Source organism: Hippocampus bargibanti, linkage group LG04 (genome assembly GCF_051943395.1).
Source record: "Hippocampus bargibanti isolate YZ-2025 linkage group LG04, ASM5194339v1, whole genome shotgun sequence".
In the NCBI taxonomy this organism is placed as follows: domain Eukaryota; kingdom Metazoa; phylum Chordata; class Actinopteri; order Syngnathiformes; family Syngnathidae; genus Hippocampus; species Hippocampus bargibanti.
The window spans coordinates 1,184,202-1,202,503 of NC_142737.1; the positions used below are offsets into that span (position 1 = coordinate 1,184,202).

At 43.2% G+C, this 18,302-nt stretch overlaps 4 protein-coding genes across 4 annotated transcripts in view; 3 read left to right on the forward strand and 1 right to left on the reverse strand.

The window, feature by feature from the left end:
- The first annotated feature begins 702 nt into the window (after positions 1-702).
- On the forward strand, positions 703-7,095 carry hspb8 (heat shock protein family B (small) member 8). The gene is made up of 3 exons (XM_088993451.1): positions 703-1,177; positions 4,084-4,147; positions 5,287-7,095. Exons 1-3 carry the CDS (start codon positions 775-777, stop codon positions 5,477-5,479), a joined length of 660 nt encoding a protein of 219 aa, XP_088849577.1. The 5' UTR covers positions 703-774; the 3' UTR covers positions 5,480-7,095.
- A 2,532-nt stretch (positions 7,096-9,627) lies between these two features.
- LOC148898645 (uncharacterized) lies at positions 9,628-14,151 on the forward strand. The gene is made up of 3 exons (XM_088993446.1): positions 9,628-9,998; positions 10,681-10,914; positions 12,396-14,151. The coding sequence occupies exons 2-3, from the start codon at positions 10,845-10,847 to the stop codon at positions 13,616-13,618; spliced, it is 1,293 nt and encodes a 430-aa protein (XP_088849572.1). The 5' UTR covers positions 9,628-9,998; positions 10,681-10,844; the 3' UTR covers positions 13,619-14,151.
- A 128-nt stretch (positions 14,152-14,279) lies between these two features.
- LOC148898646 (uncharacterized) lies at positions 14,280-18,247 on the forward strand. Its single transcript, XM_088993447.1, has 2 exons — positions 14,280-15,108; positions 16,547-18,247. Exons 1-2 carry the CDS (start codon positions 14,928-14,930, stop codon positions 17,620-17,622), a joined length of 1,257 nt encoding a protein of 418 aa, XP_088849573.1. The 5' UTR covers positions 14,280-14,927; the 3' UTR covers positions 17,623-18,247.
- Positions 16,626-18,302, reverse strand: part of fbxw8 (F-box and WD repeat domain containing 8) — a 32,024-nt gene continuing 30,347 nt past the window's right edge. The window contains exon 13 of the transcript XR_016114616.1: positions 16,626-16,738. The gene's annotated coding sequence lies outside the window, so the exon portion shown is untranslated. The remainder of the gene's footprint in view (positions 16,739-18,302) is intronic.

Here is an 18,302-nt window from a genome sequence, read left to right on the forward strand (position 1 = left end):
GCATACATGTTTGCAATCGATTAAAGAATTTGTTTGTGCCATTTTGAGGCAACATTGGGGGCAAATCTCTCACCCAAAAAAAGAGGCACAAAATGGCGACCTCCTGTGGCCACAGGCTGATAAATTCCTTTTATGGCGCTTGGACGCCCTCTTCTGGCGCCTTTTTAGTGCAACACGAGGTTTTCAGACCAAACAAGTACAGCAAAATACATTGATATGATGGAAGGACCGCTACAATGTGTCTTTTTTTCGGTCAGGGGGCGTTCCTTTAGTGACGTCACGTACGGACTCGTCACCAACTCAAAAACAAGACTTCCTGAATATTCAGCGCGAGTCTTAAAACGTAAAATATAGCTAGATGCCGTGGAATCTTTGTAAAATACGCTCAGTACAAGTCATTTGAAGCCATTTTACAAATTATGGCTTTTAAAGTGAGAATTCTGACTTTATTCGCAGAATTCTGACTTGAAAGTGAATAGTCACAAATCTGAGAATAAAGTCAGAATCTATTTTTTTCCTCTTCTGTAGACTCACAACCCCCCAAATGAGTGCAAGTGTTTTTCCTTGACCTCTGACCTCTGACGCTTTCTCCTGACAGTTTGAAAGTTTTTTTTACACTCTTGCGCACTCCCCCGGCACGTTCCGGAGAAAGGCTATAAAAGGAGAGCCCAGGGAAGGGGGTGGGCCATTGGATCCCTTTTTTTGTGTGTGTGTGTGTAGTGGACGTGGACGGCGCTGGACAAGTCGCCGAGCTTCTGTTAACTTGGATCGGACATGGCGGAAGGAGACTTTTACACGGTCGGCGGGCGGCAGAGGTTCCCGCGCGACCCCTTCGGAGAGTCAATGGCCTCACGGTTCTTATCGGAGGACGATTTTGGGATGCCGTCCTTCCCGGACGATTTGTCCATGGACTGGCCCGGTTGGGCCCGGCCGGGCCGGCTGAGCTCCCGCCTGGGCGCGTCGACGCCACCCTTCGGGAGCGGGCTGAGGTCGGCTTTTCCGGAACGCCGGCGCTCGCAAGCGGGGCCGTCGCTGTTCGGCGCAGGCCGTTATGGCGATTCCTCGCCGGCCGCCTGCCCCGCCGCCGGGGAACCGTGGAAAGTGTGCGTCAACGTGCACAGTTTCAACGCGCAAGAGCTCAACATTAAAACCAAAGAGGGATTCGTGGAAGTGTCAGGTGAGCCCCCCCCCCCCCCACCTCCATCTTTAAAAAAACAACAACATATTTTTGCCCGTTTTGCGGTTGTTTTTGTCGCTGTTTCGTTGGAGAATCGTGACTTGTTAAATAGACAATTTCTGCGTCAATGCTTTGGTCGCACAATGTTTTCTTTATTTTTCAACCCCTCCAACGCCCAAATATATTTGCGGATTAAGTTTGCCTTTTAGAAAAAAAAAATCCTGAAAGGAAACCAAATTGTACCTTGGTGATTTTGTCATCTGTCATTTTTTTCAATTCCAAAATAAATACAGGTAACATCCAACTTACGACCGTGTGCCGTTACGACCAAACAGTCGTAAGTCAAAGTGGTCGTATGTTGAAATCCATTCAAAATGTTGAATAATGCTATTTTCGTGAAATGTTATTTTCGTGAAATGCAATTTTTTTCCCCTGCGGATTTCCATGAAATTTGCGACAATTCCTTTCGGGAAATGTTATTTTCGTGAAATGTTATTTTTGTGAAATGTTATTTTCGTGAAATGCTATTTTTTTCCCCTGCGGATTTCCATGAAATTTGCGACAATTCTTTTCGTGAAATGCTATTTTCGTGAAATTTTATTTTCGTGAAATGCTATTTTTTTCCCTACGGATTTCCATGAAATTTGCGACAATTCCTTTCGGGAAATGTTATTTTCGTGAAATGTTATTTTTGTGAAATGTTATTTTCGTGAAATGCTATTTTTTTCCCCTGCGGATTTCCATGAAATTTGCGACAATTCCTTTCGGGAGATGCTATTTTTGTGAAATGCTATTTTCGTGAAATTTTATTTTCTTGAAATGCTATTTTCGTGAAATTTTATTTTCTTGAAATGCTATTTTCGTGAAATGCAATTTTTTTCCCTTACGGATTTCCACGAAATGCGCGCCAATCCTTTTCGTGAAATGTTATTTTCGTGAAATGCTATTTTCGTGAAATGCTATTTTTTTCCCGCGCGGATTTCATGAAATTTGCGCCAATTCTTTTCCTGAAATGCTATTTTGGTTTGATTTTGTTTTCATGGCCACTTTGTTGACTTTTTCCCATGCGGATTTCCATGAAATCTGCCTGGCGGCCATTTTACATCCGTCGCCGAACGATTTTTCATTCGCAGTCGTACAGTCCGAATTCCTCTCTTGCTGTTACCCGCACACCTGTTGCGCATTCCCGGAACCCTCCTGCGGCTACCGAGCTGACTTGAACAAAATAAAACCCGGCTTGCCGTCAACGCGTAGGCCAGAATGTTCTGGACAGTTGTCATGTTCGGTCGTACTTTGTCATAGGTCGCTAACGCGGGGACGTTGAACGCTATGGTGACTTGTAGTGACCCTTCCCCGGCCCCCCTTCCATTACTTTGTGTTTATGGTATGCCAGTTGGGTGGTTCAGTCAGCAGCTGTCAGCGAATGGCGTCTCGAGATTCATTCTAAAAGTGTAGCAACAGCTTGCGGGGAGAAGCGGAAAGACGCGAGTTGAGTAGCAACAGTCCAAAAGTCGTCGGATTTTGACCGAATTTGGGAAATATTTGAGTATATCATGAATTTTTATAGGTATGTTTGTACGTTAGGCGTAGTCCCACCAAAAAGCCTCGCGGGAAAATGTGTGGCAAGTCGGCCATTTTGTTTTTTAGCTCATCCTCCTTAAAAACAACTCATGTCACATTACAATTGGCAGTAAACTGGCTATATTTTGGCTATCTGGCTATTTATTTGCTATCCGTTAGCTAGCTATATAGCTGTTAGCTGTCTAGCTGACTGGCTGTAAACTGTCTCGCTAGCTAGCTGTTGGCTATCTAGCTATCTATTTGCTATTTATCTGTTAGCTCTCTATCTAGCTGTTAGCTCTCTAGCTGACTGGCTGTAAACTGTCTACCTGGCCAGCTGTTGGCTATCTTGCTATCTATTAGCTATTTAGTTGCTATCCGTTGGCTAAATATCTAGCTGTTAGCTCTCTAGCTGACTGGCTGTAAACTGTCTAGCTGGTTAGCTGTTGGCTATCTGGCTATCTATTACCTATTAATTTGCTATCCGTTGGCTAGATAGCTAGCTGTTAGATGTCTATCTGACTGGCTGTAAACTGTCTAGCTGGCTAGCTGTTGGCTATCTGGCTATCTATTAGCTTTAGACTTCCAGGATGAAATTGTGTTGTGAAGTTGTTGTTTCCTGTCAATCACGATCCCGTAGGCGACACATGAAGCTTCCAGAAACACGTTTACGCAGCACCTTTGGAATGTGCGCTCTCACTCCGCCGTGACGGAACTCGCTCAAAACAAAAATGGCGGCCGAGGCGAGTATCCTCCTGAGAATCCGCTCGTCGCTGGCGGCTCACTTGACATTTAGCAGCTGCTCGCCGCGCTGACAGATACGGAAGACATCAAGCGAGGCTTGCGAGAAAAGGGGGGAAGCTGAGGCCAATCGCTCACCTTAGTTATCTTTTATAATAATAATAATAATTAATAATAATAATAATACATTTAATTTACAAGCGACTTTCTTAACACCCAAGGACACTTTACAATAACATATTAGCTAGCTATTAGCGGTCTAGTTGGCTGGCTATCTATCTTATCTATCAGCGGTTTAGCTCGCTGTTTAGCTATCTTTCCATCTATTTGAGTTACTTCCGGGTTGAGTGAACGCTGGCGCGTGTGGCTGCCGCTGCTCACCCACAGAAAAATTTATCCCATAACTGTAAAGTGACCTTGAGAGTTTTGAAAGGTGCTTAGAATTGAAATGATGATGATGATTATTATTATTATTATTATTATTATTATTATAATAACCAACGCCTCCCCCCCCCACCAAAAAAAAAAAGACACACCAGAGAGAGATCAACACCGACTGTGTTTTTTTGTCTTCTTCAAGTATTGATTTGTCCTCTTCCCGACAGGAAAACATGAAGAGAAGCAAGAGGAAGGAGGAATCGTCACAAAGAATTTCACCAAGAAGATACAGTGAGTGCAGAAGTGTTTGTGTGTTCGTTATATATATATATAAAAGTCTCGTTATATGGATATTCTCGGGAGTCGGAAAAAATATCGATATAACCAGACTATCGATATATCCAATCCTGCGGCATGTAAATTTTCTCCTTGCGTTCATAGAAATAGTATCGTAATAAGCAGTACTATCCATATAACCGATATCAATATAACAAGACTTTACTGTCCACTTACTTTACTGTACTGTATATATATATATATATATATATATATATATATATATATATATATATATATATATATATATATATATATACATACACACACATACACACGTCCCTTCCGTCCGTCGTGGTCGCCCCCACCCCCAAGTCACGACTATAAATAACTACGGTGAGGTTTGGAGAGGAGCGTCTGACACTCCCTTCGTTGGCCCTCTCCTGTGACGAGGGTCTCGGGGTCGGCTGATTCTGCCGGGCAGAATCGTGTGGGCCGGCCGGCCGCGGCCTTATTTGGCAAAGGCTTTTCCCGGATGTTCCTCTCCAACTTTTTTTTCAAGCCCTCCGGCCCATTTTTGGAATGCGGGAGGAAACCTGAGTAAAACCTTACGCCTGGTTTATATGGCGCTTTAACAACAGGTAAAGCTGTAACAAAGCGCTAACATGGACAAAAGGAAATACTGCCCCCTTGTGGAAACGAAAAAAAAAAAACATGTTAATTTTAATTTCAATTTGATTTGTTTCTTAATTTTAATTTTAATTTTAATCGTGTTCTTTCAATTGTAATTTTAATTGTAATTTTAATTTTAATTGTAATTTTGTGGAAGGGAAAAACATTGCCAGAGGTCTGGCCAGTGCTTTATCGACACCCAAGCAAGAAAAAAAACAAAACCTTAACAAATTGTAGAATGGCTCTCCACGTCATTTTGAATTCCTGAATAAATTTGTGAATGGCAGTGAATTTTTTCTTTCATTTATCAAATGTTTTTTTTCTCACAAATTTTCCTCCAAGCTTCCAACCTGTTGACAAATGAAATGACAAGTGATTTTTTTTTCTTACTCTGACACATTTTATGCTTAACGTGACGCAATGTCGCGGTTTCCCCGGCAACCAACCCCCCCCCCCCCCCCTCTCATGTGCTCACCCGGCAGGATCCCGACGGACGTGGACCCCCTGACGGTGTTCGCCTCGCTCTCCCCCGAAGGCGTGCTCATCATCGAAGCTCGCCAGACGCCGCCGTATTACCTCTTCAGTGACGAAGCCCCGCCCCCACCGCCGCCGCCGCCTGCACCGGTGGACGACCCCGACTCCCCCCACAAGCTCCAAGAGGCAGCGGTGCACTAGACCACCCCGGCCTCCATCTTAGCCAACGCTAAGAAAATGTTTGTTTTTTAAAAACTCATTCACTGCCTGACGATGTGCAAAAATATGTCCACTCCAGTGCCAGGGTTTGTCACTTTAGAGTCACAGGATAAATTTTTATGTGGGTGAGCAGCGGCAGCCACACGCGCTAGCGTTCACTCAACCCGGAAGTAACTCAGATAGAAAGTGAGCTAGCTAGCTAAGAGACAGCTAGCCAACTAGATAGCTAATAGATAGCCAGCCAACCAGATAGCTAATAGATAGCTAGCCAGCTAGATAGCCAATAGATAGCTAGCCAGCCAGATAGCCAATAGATAGCTAGCTAGCCAGATAGCTAATAGTTAGCCAGTCAGTCAGATAGCTAATAGCTAGCTAGATAGATAGCTAGCCAGTCAGATAGCTAAAAAAATAAATACAAGTAACATCCGACTTACGACCAGCTCGACTTACGACCACCCGTACTTACGACCATGACCTCCAAACCCTTTTTTTTTTTTTTTAATGCTACGCCTGGCACCGCAACGCGCTAGCCTCCGAGTCTCTATTCAACATTTTGAATGGATTTCGAGTGTTTGTTCGGAATGGAACTCGGTCGTAAGTCAGATGTTACCTGTACATAAATAATAATAATAATAATAATAATAATAATACATTTCATGTCTAAGCGCCTTTCAAAACTCTCAAGGACACTATACAGTCACAGGATTTTTTTTGTGTGGGTGAGCAGCGGCAGATAAATAAAGTAATATATAAATAAATTAATAAACAGGCAACTACATAAAGCAATAAATGGCTAAATAAGTTAAAAAAATAATAAATAATAAAAAGGCTAATAAATAGACTGAAAATAAATAAATAATGCATACATAAATAATAAATACACAATGAATGAATGAATGTCATTGTCACTCAAATTCCATGACCCACAGAATATTGAGTTTTAGGACTTCATAAACATTCAAGTAACCATAGACTATTTTCTTTCATCAGAAAAAAAAGAGTTAATTCCTAAATGATATGGGTCTGGAGTTATATGAGCTTGAAATGGGGGCGGATGTACAAAATACAAACTATATTATAAATTATAATTTAATAAAAATATATTATAAATATAACAAAGCGCTAACATGGAAAAAATAGAAGTACCGCCCTCTTGTGGAAGAGGAAAAACCTTACCAGAGGTCTGACCAGCGCTTTATCGCCACCCAAGCATGAGAAAAAAAAAAACAAACCCCGAACAAATTTGGGAATGGCGCTCTACGTCCTATTTTCAATTCCCGAATAAATTCATAAATGGCAGTGAATGAGTTAATAATATTGTTTGCGTACACGTTGGTAAAAAGAAATTCTCAAAAAATATTAAAAGTCCAATTCATCAATGGGGGGCGGGGTTTTCCTCTTTTTTTATGCTGGAGGAAATCAAAAGCCCTTCCCCCACATTTTTTTGCGCTATTTTGTAAATAGAATTCATCTGGATTGTTCATTGGAATGTTTGTTTTCTATGTGCGTGTTATTTTATTATTATTATTTTTGGATGAATCTCTGTCGCAATAAATAATGTCGTCGGGTTCATTTGGATCTTTTCTGTGACAAATCTGCTCCGTCAATGCGTCAATCATTTTGGCTGACTCCATGGCTGCCATGGCAACAATTTCATCTCATTGCTATTCATAGCGGATGACAACTTTGGTATCGTTTTGACGTGTTTTTGAAATTAATTTCTAATAATAATTATACATTTGATTTATAAGCACCTTTCAGAACTCTATAGGTCACTTTACAGTCAAAGGATGCGTTTTTCTGCGGGTGAGCAGCGGCAGCCACACGTGCCAGTGTTCACTCAACCCGGAAGTAACTCAAGTAGACAGAAAGCTAACTAGCTAGCCAATCGATAGCCAACAGATACCTAGCTAGATAGCCAGCTAGCTAATAGATAGCTAGTGAGATATTTAATAGCTAGCTAGCTAACTAGATAACTAATAGCTAGATAGCCAGCTAGCCAGATAGATACCTAATAGACAACAAATAGATAGCCAGCCAGATATCCAGCTAATAGGCAGCAAATAGATAGCCAGCTAGGTAGCAAGCTACACAGGCGCGCGATTTTGCTGCATCTGTTTCCAAATGGACATTTTTTTTCTCCATCTGTTTTTTTTCCGGTTGGCATAATAGCACATTTCTTTTTCATATTTTTGATTTGTTTAAAAAAAATCGAGACGGGTGTCATTTTGAGGCAGAACTGAACAGGCATCGACGTGGACAGCCCGCATTCGACTCCCAACCCGGCGAACCAAAAAAAAAAAAAAAAAATGTCGCCACCAGCCGCTTGCCGTCGCTATGACGACGCAGGCGGCTCCGATGACGTTCGCCGCCTTCGCTAAAGATAATCAAGGCAATATGTCGCTCTTATTAGCACATCCAACTCTTTGGACCCCCCCCCCCCACCTAAACATCCCCAACCCCCTATGGAGCTTTTTCGCCATGCGCACACGCCAGCCATTTTGTTATGCGCACGCGCCTCCCTTCCAGGTGTTCGCACTTCATCACACAAGGCGATTGTCCCGCTCTTGAGAGATTTGCGGTAAATGAAGTCATCCATCAACAGAAGCCAATGGGAAGGTGAGAAGAAAAATGCTTTGTCACAGATTGGGGGGGCTGAACGGAAGGTGCTAATATTTCCGAAAGTAGAGCATAACACAATCAAGAATGATGTATATATTTGCTATTTAGCTGCCTGGCTAGCTATCTAGTAGCTATATAGCTATCTATCTAGCTAGATTACCATTAAAAGTCGGAAAGGAGACGGCAAAAATGAACAAATGTATCTATTTGCTATCTAGTTGCTTGGCTAACTATCTAATAGCGACATAGCTATCTGGTTAGCTATCTAATAGCAATATAGCTATCTATCTAGCTAGATTACCATTGAAAGTCAGAAAGGAGATGGCAAAAATGAACAAATGTATCTATTTGCTATCTAGTTGCCTGGCTAGCTATCTAATAGTATATAGCTATCTAGCTGGCTGTCTATTGGCTAGCTAGTGAGCTTTCTTTCTATTTGAGTTCCTATTTGAGTTACTTCCCGGTTGAGTGAACGCTGGCTCGTGTGGCTGCCGCTGCTCACCCGCAGAAAATGTTATCTTGTGACTGTAAAGTGACCTTGAGAGTTTTGAAAGGCACTTATAAATGAAATGTATTATTATTATTATTATTATTATTATTATTATTATTATTATTCTAAGATGACGGCTTCCCATTCGCATGTAGTGTGAACGGGAAAGTAATTAGGCGCGCTGCATAGCCCAAACGAGCTATTTGCGTTTGAGGAAAGGTTATCTTTTGAAGCTAAAGTGCCCTAATGAACTCATTTGTCACGTTTGTCACACCCGCATAACTGCCAGCTATGCGTGCATGTGTTTGTGCCCGCGCGCGCTATGTTAAATTAGATCAGCGTTAAGTAATGATGCATGGAATAATTCATCCTTAATTTCCTCCGCAGGAGTCGAATCAAGCAGAAGATCAACCATTGATCTTCAACATACAGTTTTATGCTAACATTAGCCTGAGTTCAAATGTAGTTTGCGCGGGAATGTCATTATTCGATCTCAGAATGTCGTTTTCGTGCGGAATGAAATGGGAAATGACGTAGTTTGTGCGACTTGGAACAACGTATTGTTTGTAGCAGAGGTAAATGTGAAACGCTGTAGTTTTCAGTGGAGTAAAATGCGGGATGTTGTAGTACGCGTGGGAATATACTGTGACATGAAAAGAATACAGGATAGAATGATCGATTATAGTTGGCAAGGGACAGAAATTTGTCATAGTTTAGTGTGTAGGGCTATGCTACTCAGATGTACTGTATCAGAATCAGAAAACCTTTATTCGTCCCACAATGGGCAAATTTGCAATATGCATCTATGATAATGTAGTTTGTATGGAACTTAAAATAACGTAGTTTGCATGGGGAAAATATCTATCTATCTATCTATCTATCTATCTATCTATCTATCTATCTATCTATCTATCTATCTACCTACCTACCTACCTACCTACCTACCTACCTACCTACCTATCTATCTATCTATCTATCTATCTATCTATCTATCTATCTATCTATCTATCTATCTATCTATCTATCTATCTATCTATCTATCTATCTATCTATTGTCCTGACTGATTATGGGGTCTACGACTGGCCTGATTGCCCCATTTGCTCTGGTATCACCTCATCAGCATAACTAAGCCTATGTGGTAACAATCTCAGAAGTGTGTTGTAAGGACGATCCAAATTAAAACCTCACACCACCGTGGCGATTTAGTGAAGGGTTTTGCTGTCTTATAAGCAAATGCTTCTTTTAGGAAAATGGAACTCAATTCTTCACTAGTTGACGCAGTACATACTTGAATACTTTTTCAGGAGGACGTAGCTTAGGAGAATACAGTTTGTCTGGGAATTTGTGAGCGGATGCGGCGGTAGAAAGCGCCCGAGGCGTGACAGCAGGTGAGCTTTTGCGTGTGCGCATGCGTGTCTTCTAATATATAGAGCACGGTGGCCCTCACGTTTCCCACCGGAGTGCAAATCTTAGTTTACCCCATGGATGGGGTTGATTCATGTTTTTAATCATTAAAAAAATATGAGCATACATGCCCACATAGGTAAGTATACTGTACCGTACAATGAAAAGGAAAAAAGCACAGGGCAGCGGCGATTCCTGGGGGTCTCAAATCCAATTTGTGGTCCAGCTTTTATGGCCGCAGTGATGCGACTGAGGTTTTTTTTTTTTCTACCGTGAGCAAGGAGACAATGAAGTGAAACATGATCACAAGGTTAACACACTACCGCTCCAGAGCCTCCTCCATCTCCAGTGTGCTTTTTTTTTTCTTTTATGACGGACGAAAGATGAATTACAGGGGAGCAAAATGGCTGCCACCGAGTGGGAGAAGGTCAGACGTGGTGTGATGAATGCCATGGTGTCATTTGGGGACTTTTGAAGGAGGCAATCATTTGTCATTTTGCCAAAGAACACTTAATAAAATAAGAAAACTCACGACAGAAAAAAATCCATCCATTTATCGTTATTCTATCGTGACTCTACCGTAGAGTCATGAGACGTATAGTCTCTACGTCTCTTCTTTTACTTTGAATTCGTTGACTTTCCTGTTGTCTCCGATCCCGCTGCAAGATGGCTTCAATCCCGTCGCAAGATGGCGCCGCGTCGTGTCATGGCGGCTTCAGTTTCCCTCAAAGCACCACCGAAGAAGAAAAAGCCGGAAACGACAGTATGGCGGACAAGTTAGCAAAACAAAAGTGCTGGTGACATCATAAGAAGATATTAGGGAGGAAAAAATGTCCAAAAAACAAATTTATCCAGCCGGAGACGATCGCAAAGTTGATTCATCCACTCGACGTGTTCAAGGTCTGTTCGCTCGCATTCTTATTCCGTTCTTCGAGCGGTTCAAATGCTTTTTTTTCGTTTCCTTCCGTCCGTTGCCGCAGCGACGCCATATGGCCTGCCAAGCTTTGGTTGACAACAGTGACGGCACATTGTGAATTTGTCGTAGTGATCGTTTGAGAATGTCAATAGTTTCTGAGATTATTAAAGCGGTTTTTATTTGTTTCCCAATTAGTGTTGAGAAGATATAAACGTGATCAATAAAAATGCATTTGGCCTCTCCTGTAACAAGACGCTTGGTAGTACATTTAACATCGTGTGTTCACATAATATAAACAAAATACCGTAATGTAAATTAATGTGATATTAGGAACACATTTGTTTACAAAGTGTGTAAACGGTTGTCCCTTTGCATTTATTAGCCCCCAATAAGTACAGGTTATGACAAATAGCTGCGATTGGAACTGTCGCGGCTTGGAATTGAAGCGGATTTACGTGGGACAGGAGATGTGAGACAATCAATTTTCGCCAATGGATGCTACAGCTTCCTGTTTGCTTTCAACATTTAGCTTGTAGTACACGTGCACATTCCTTGATCCACTGGTGAAAAGGACACTTTGATCCTCTCGTTCATGTAAAACTGTTTCATGCAATAAAGAGGGTACAGAAAGTGCTTAAGAGAGAATTGGATTTGGATTGGATTTGCCTTTCTTAGTCTCACAGTGCAGAAATTTACATTTCACAGCAGCAGTTATGAAAGGAATGAAAGTAGAAAAACAAAATACAGCTTAATCGGTTCCCAGAAAGTGTGTGTAAGGCGAAAAGTGTGTATCTCAAAAAATATTTTCCCATAGGAAACCATTAAAATGAGAATAATCCGTTCACAGGTCCCCAAAAAACACAATTTTCTACTTTGTAAGCCTTAAAACTACACAAAATATACCATATTTTATGTATCATAAATATGCTCTTGTATTGTAATTAAAGAAATAAACTGTACTGTTTAATAAAGTGATTTTATTTGCCTTTGTGATGGTCGTTGATGGATTGTCATATTATTTATTCAGTTTGTTTTTCTTCTTTTGACTTTAAGATGGCGCCCTAAGTGCGGCTGCCTTTACAGCAGCTCCTGTACTTTGTTTGTCTTTCAAAATGTTTGTATACTTTTTTGGGTGTTTTTGATGACATCTGATTTAAAGTGAAATTGTTTGGTAAAATGCGTACAATAATAAGATACTGTGAATAGTGTCCACAAATTGGATGCCATTATAAAAATAAAATAGCTTAGAAATTAATAAATAAATTAATAAAATTTGAAAAGTTGCTTTTTCATAAAAGTCTACTTTTAAAAAGTTCTCTAGTTGAATTTGTGGTTTGCATCCGCAAATTAATTTTTCAAAATGTCATTTATCTCTACAAGGAGGTCAACAAAGCCCACTGATATTTGCTCAAAGCAAATTGTGACGATAAATTCTTGCCACTGACTTTGACACTTTCTTCCGCAGACGTCCAGTGTCCGAATGGCGGCCGAGTGGCGCTCACGCCTCCTGTTAACGTTGAAGAGAAGGAGCTCAACGTAGAGGCGCCAAAGGGTAACGATGGTCCGCCCCATGCGGCGGCGGCAGGTGAGTCGTCAGATGGCGGAAGCCCGCGACCCGATGACCCCAAAGCGTCCAAACCCTCCCGAAAGCGCGCCGAGCGCGACGCCGCCGGGTGCGCGCGCTTCGCCTGCACGTTATGCGGCCAGAGCTACGCCTACAAGTGTAATTTGACCCTCCACATGAAAAGGCACACGGGAGAAAAACCCTTCCGCTGCTCCGTGTGCGGCCAAGGATTTATCCAGAAGGTGGCGCTGATGGCGCACACGGTGGCACACACTGGGGAAAAACCGTTCTCCTGCTCCGTCTGCGGCAAAAGCTACTCGTACAAGAACAACCTGAAGGTGCACATGCGCCAGCACGGCCAAAAGCCCTTTGTATGCTTCCTGTGCGGGAAACGATTCACGCAAAAGGTCAACATGGAATCTCACGCCCGCATCCACACGGGAGAGAAACCGTTTTCCTGCTCTTTTTGCGGCAAGCGCTTTGCCCACAAGCCCAACATGGTGGCGCACGGCAGGATCCACGCCGGGGAGAAACCCTTCGCCTGCTCGCTGTGCGGCCAAGGTTTTGCTCAAAAGGTGGCGCTAACGGCGCACGTGCAAGCGCACGCGGGGCAGAAAGGCTTTGTCTGCGCCGTATGCGGTAAAACCTTCTTCCAGGAGGCGAGTTTGGTGTCGCACACCAGAATGCACACGGGCGAAAAACCTTTCGGCTGCTCGCTGTGTGGCCAGAGTTTCGCCCGGAAAGTCACGCTGGTGATGCACACGCGCACACACACGGGAGAGAAACCTTTTGCCTGTTCGTTTTGCCATAAAGCCTTCTCTCAAAAGTCACTGATGGTGACCCACGTGAGAATCCACACAGGAGAAAAACCCTTCGGCTGCTCCCTCTGCGGCCAAGCTTTTGCTCAGAAAGTCTCATTGACTAGACACAGGAGAGTCCACTCGGGGGACAAACCATTTGCTTGTTCCCTTTGCGCAAAGTGCTTCTCCGACAGGAGCAGGTTGACTGCGCACATGCAGACGCACACACAGCAGGGAGAAGAACACCAGGCGGAGGGAGGCACAACTCGTCAACGGGCAAGTCTCTCGGCAGCCCATTCAAGACTGGACGGAGGGTCTCTCTGAAATCCAACTGCACCACTAGATTCTCACATTCAAGTCTCGGCAGATTTGTTGTCCCATGTCAATCACAATAACAGTCAATATTCCTGACTTCAGATTTGAAAACTAGTTTATTTATTAATTTATTGTGCGCTCTTTTATAATATGTGGAGGGGCTTAAACATTAGCATGATTTCCCCAAATTCATACCCCCCCGCCCCCACAGGAAACCGTAACTGTGGCCTGTCGCTAAAAATGACTGACTCACTTAAAGGACATTCAACACCATTTTTTTGTTTCCTAACTGACATCTGAAAACCATTTTATGGCATCTAAAATACCCAAAACTCACAGGCTCGTTTAAGTTTATCCATAGCAAGTTTTCAATTAAAATTCCAAAATAAAAGAAGTAAAACATTTTTTGTCTATTTGTTTCCTTTCCCGAAATAAAAAAAAAAAAACATCGTTCATGCTGATCAGGTATAAACGCTTTAGCGAGAAGAAGGTCGTGAATTGGTGAATAAGCGATAAGTGCTTTCCACGTTCCTCTCTGACTCGCCATTACCGTTGCAAGATGGCGACCGAGGCGTTTCCGTTTTCAATCAAAATTCCCCCCACCCAAAAATTTAATTTTGTTTTGGTTCTGAAATAAATAAAAATTCATCGTTCCTACTGATCAAAGAAGAAAACACGTTGGCGAGAAAAATGTCGGAGATTGGTGAATAGCCGATAAATTGTTTTCCACGTTTCTCCCTCTAACTCGCCAGTACCGTTGCAAGATGGCGGCCGAGGCGTTTCCGTTAAATTCTACCGCAAGTTTTCTATCAAAATTCGAAAATAAAAGAACGCACTTTTCGTCTGTTTTGTTTCCCGAAATAAATGAATAAACATTGTTCATGCTAATCAGGTACGAAAACGCTTTGGCGAGAAGAAGGTCCTTAAATGGTCAATGACCGTTAAGTTATGTTTTCCACATTTCTCTGACTCGCCAGTACCGTCGCAAGATGGCGACCGAGGCGTTTCCGTAAGATTCTACCGCAAGTCTTCAATCAAAATTCCAAAATGAAAGCAACCCTTTTTTCTTGTTTGTTTTGTTTCCTGAAATAAAAAAAAATCGTTCCTGCTGATCAGAGACGAAAACGCTTTGGCGAGAAGAAGGTCGGGGATTGGTGAATAACCGATGAATTGTGTTTTCCACGTTTGACTCGCTTGTAGCGTCGCAAGATGGCGACCGAGGCGTTTCCGTTAACGCTACCATAGAAGAAGAAACCGGAAGTCAACCTAGCTTTCAATCCCAGAAGACGCTAACAAAAGCGACGAGAATTCCACAAATATGCTGAAAAATGTCGTTCGGAAGCGCCTGAGCGAGGCCGCCGATGAAATCTGCGGCTTGTTTGCAATCAACTTGGCGTCGTATGAGGAGCGACTTAGTCGCGCGAAAGAGGAAAACGAAAGGCAACGACGACAACTGGAAGCCGCCGCCCGGGCTCGTCCGATGCTGTGGAGCATCCCAGGTTGGTTGGATTTGGCATCAATTCGATTTGTGTTTCCGCCAATGCTCACCGGTGTTGCGGTTCCAGCATTTACTTGTTTCTCCATTTCATATGTGGCTGTCAATATTTGTCCAATAATTTGAGATCCCGACATCCACCTTGCTGGGGCTATTTTTTTTAGTTGACTTCCCCAGTATAATTATTTGACTTTATTTTTTACAATCACATATGCCATAAGCGCTAATAGCTTTAGCAATAGCATGTGCTAAAGCTCCATATAGCTAGAAGCTATATGGAGCTATACGCTGCAATCTACGTGTCCTACCAAAAAGAAGCTTTGTGGCACCCCAAATCATTTCTGCTTCACTTTTTAAATATAGTAATAAGAATACATTTCTAAGCACCTTTCAAAACTCTCAAGGACACTTTACAGTCACAGGATTTTTTTCTGTGCGGGTGAGCAGTGGCAGCCATTCGTGCCAGTGTTCACGCTACCCTGAAGTAACACAGCAGCAAAGTTATGAAAGGAAGAGGAAAGGAAACAACCAAAAAAAAGTGTCTGAAGACCCGACAATCCTTTCATCATGAAATTACACGTTTGATTTGCTTCTGTGGACCGAATAAAATGAGGTGGCGGGCCAGATTTGGCCCCTGGCCTTGATTTTGACACCTGTGATGTAAGGGAGTAGCAGGTGAATAGAAAGATAGCGAGCTCACTAGCTGCCTAGCTAGCTCGCTTGCTATCTCAATAGATGAGCATGAAATTTCACAAATTTGATTTGCTTTCGCGGGCCAAATAAAATGATGCGGTGGGCCAGATTTGGCCCTCGGGCCTTGACTTTGACACCTGTGGCGTACGGATAGCTAATAATAATAATAATAATAATAATAATAATAATAATAATATATTTGATTTATAAGCGCCTTTCAAAACTCTCAGTCGCTTTACAGTCAAAGGATTGGTTTTTCTGAGGGTGAGCAGCGGCAGCCACACGCGCTAGCATTCACTCAACCCAGAAGTAACTCAACTAGATAGAAAGCTAACTAGCTAGCCAATTGATAGCCAACAGAGACCTAGCTAGATAGCCAGCTAGCTAATAGATAGCTAGTGAGATATTTAATAGCTAGCTAGATATCTAATATAGGTAGCTAGATAGCCAGCTAGATAGCTAATAGACAGCAAATAGATAGCAAATCGATAGCCAGCTAGGTAGCCAAACAGATAGGCAGCCAGATAGCCAGCCTGCCAGATAGCTAGTTAATAGACAAGCTAGCCCGAGGTCTCACTCGCACGCGATTTTGCTCGATAAACGTCATAACGATGGCCAAGAATATTTACGCACCTGAACTCACCACGGAAGAGTTTTCCCCCGGCGCCTCTGGGAATTTGCGAGTGTACTTGACAGGCAAGCACAGATGACCTTTTGACCTCTCCGGGTCTGTCACCGTTGTCCCGCAGCTGTCCAGCAGATGATCGGTCCTCCACCGCCGAACCATCCGCATCCCGTCGTCGTCGTCAAGGAGGAAGTCGACATCAGCAAATCACCACCGCTCGTTCTCGACGGTAACCAAGATGGCCGAGAGCGAGCGAACGAAAGCGCCGACGCAGTCGCGGCGGATACCCACACGGCGTCACCGCCACCTTGCCAAGCTGCGGGAGAACCACAGCGGAGCGCCGTTAAGCATCCGGGGGACGGCGAAGGCTCACAGAAGAAACACGGGAAACATCGCGCGGCCTTCAAACCTTTTAGCTGCCCCGTTTGCGGTAAAAGATTCATCCGAAAGGATTACGTGACCACGCACATGTGGATGCACACGGGAGTCAAAAACTGCACTTGCCCCGTTTGCGGGAAAACTTTAACGTGTCGCCACAATTTGAACATCCACATGAGGGCGCACACGGGAGAAAAGCCCTACGTTTGCCGGGTGTGCGGCGCTAAATTCCGCCACAGGGTGTCTTTGATCGCGCACACGGGGACGCACACTGGCGAGAAACCTTTTGCCTGCTCCGTTTGCGGCCAAAAGTATTCGTACAGGTTCACCTTGAGGAAGCACATGCGGTCGCACACCGGCGAGAAACCCTACGTTTGCGCCGAGTGCGGCCAAAAATTCTCCCGAAAAGAGCAGTGGAGCAGCCACAGGAGATCCCACGCCGCCGCCGAGAAACCCTTCGGTTGCCCCGTTTGCCACCAAATCTTCGTCAAAAGGTCCGACCTGGAGTCGCACGCGAGAACGCACGAGGGCGACAAGCGCTACGATTGCCCCGTTTGCGGCAAAAAGTGCACTCAAAAGTCGCAGATGACGTCGCACATGAGAACGCACACCGGGGAGAAACCGTTCGCCTGCTCCATCTGCGGCGACAAATTCACCCATAAGGTGACGTTGGTCACGCACATGGCAAGGCACACGGGTGAAAAACCTTTCATCTGCGCCTTGTGCAACCAGAGCTTTTCCTCCAAGTATTTCTTGAACGCGCACTTCCGAACGCACAACCACGAGCAAACCGACGACAAGTTCGCCGACTCCAAATTGTAACGCGCTGAGCAACCTCCGAAAAGGCCGCAATGTTTTCACTCTTCTAAAATAGGCAAAATCAAAAATATTAACTCATTCATGGCCTTAAAGCGATGGTCAAACCTCTGGCAATGTTTCTTTTCCACAAGGGGCGGCATTTCTAATTTTTTTCCATCTTAGCGGTTTGTTAGCTCCATGCTAGCTTCAGCTGGTGTTCAAGTGCTATATAAATAATATGATTGCATTGTATTGTACAGCTGCCCTCATTTCAAGCTCATATAACTCAAGACACATCATTTAGGAAGTAACTTTTTTTTTTATGAAAGAAGTATAATGTTTCTAATGCTGTACTGAATGTGTATGTAGTCCTAAAATAACAATATTCTGTGGCTTCTTCAATTTGAATGAAAATGACAACAACCCTGGCACTGGAGTGGACATTTTTTTTGCACATCGTCTGGCAGTCAATGAGTTCATTTGACATCAATGTATTTTTTTTTTACTTCCCGGTAATGTTAGAATTTGTGTTGTCATTGTTTTTGATTAAAATGATGTTTTTCAGACCACCAAGAACATCAATAAATAAGTTTGGAATATTTGAATACTTGAATGGTCCAATTTTTGGGGAGAAGGCCTAAACAAAGAAAAAAAAACAGACTTCTAGATAGATAGCTAACAGTTAGCCAATAGATAGCTAGCCA

Excerpts from the sequence above, each read along its gene's own strand:
- LOC148898645 (XM_088993446.1), top strand. The coding sequence starts at position 10,845 with ATGTCCAAAAAACAAATTTATCCAGCCGGAGACGATCGCAAAGTTGAT. Across the intron at positions 10,915-12,395 it reads ATCCACTCGACGTGTTCAAG|ACGTCCAGTGTCCGAATGGC; the intron begins GTCTGTTCGCTC and ends TTTCTTCCGCAG.
- hspb8 (XM_088993451.1), top strand. The coding sequence starts at position 775 with ATGGCGGAAGGAGACTTTTACACGGTCGGCGGGCGGCAGAGGTTCCCG. Across the intron at positions 1,178-4,083 it reads GGGATTCGTGGAAGTGTCAG|GAAAACATGAAGAGAAGCAA; the intron begins GTGAGCCCCCCC and ends TCTTCCCGACAG. Across the intron at positions 4,148-5,286 it reads AATTTCACCAAGAAGATACA|GATCCCGACGGACGTGGACC; the intron begins GTGAGTGCAGAA and ends CTCACCCGGCAG.
- LOC148898646 (XM_088993447.1), top strand. The coding sequence starts at position 14,928 with ATGCTGAAAAATGTCGTTCGGAAGCGCCTGAGCGAGGCCGCCGATGAA. Across the intron at positions 15,109-16,546 it reads GATGCTGTGGAGCATCCCAG|CTGTCCAGCAGATGATCGGT; the intron begins GTTGGTTGGATT and ends GTTGTCCCGCAG.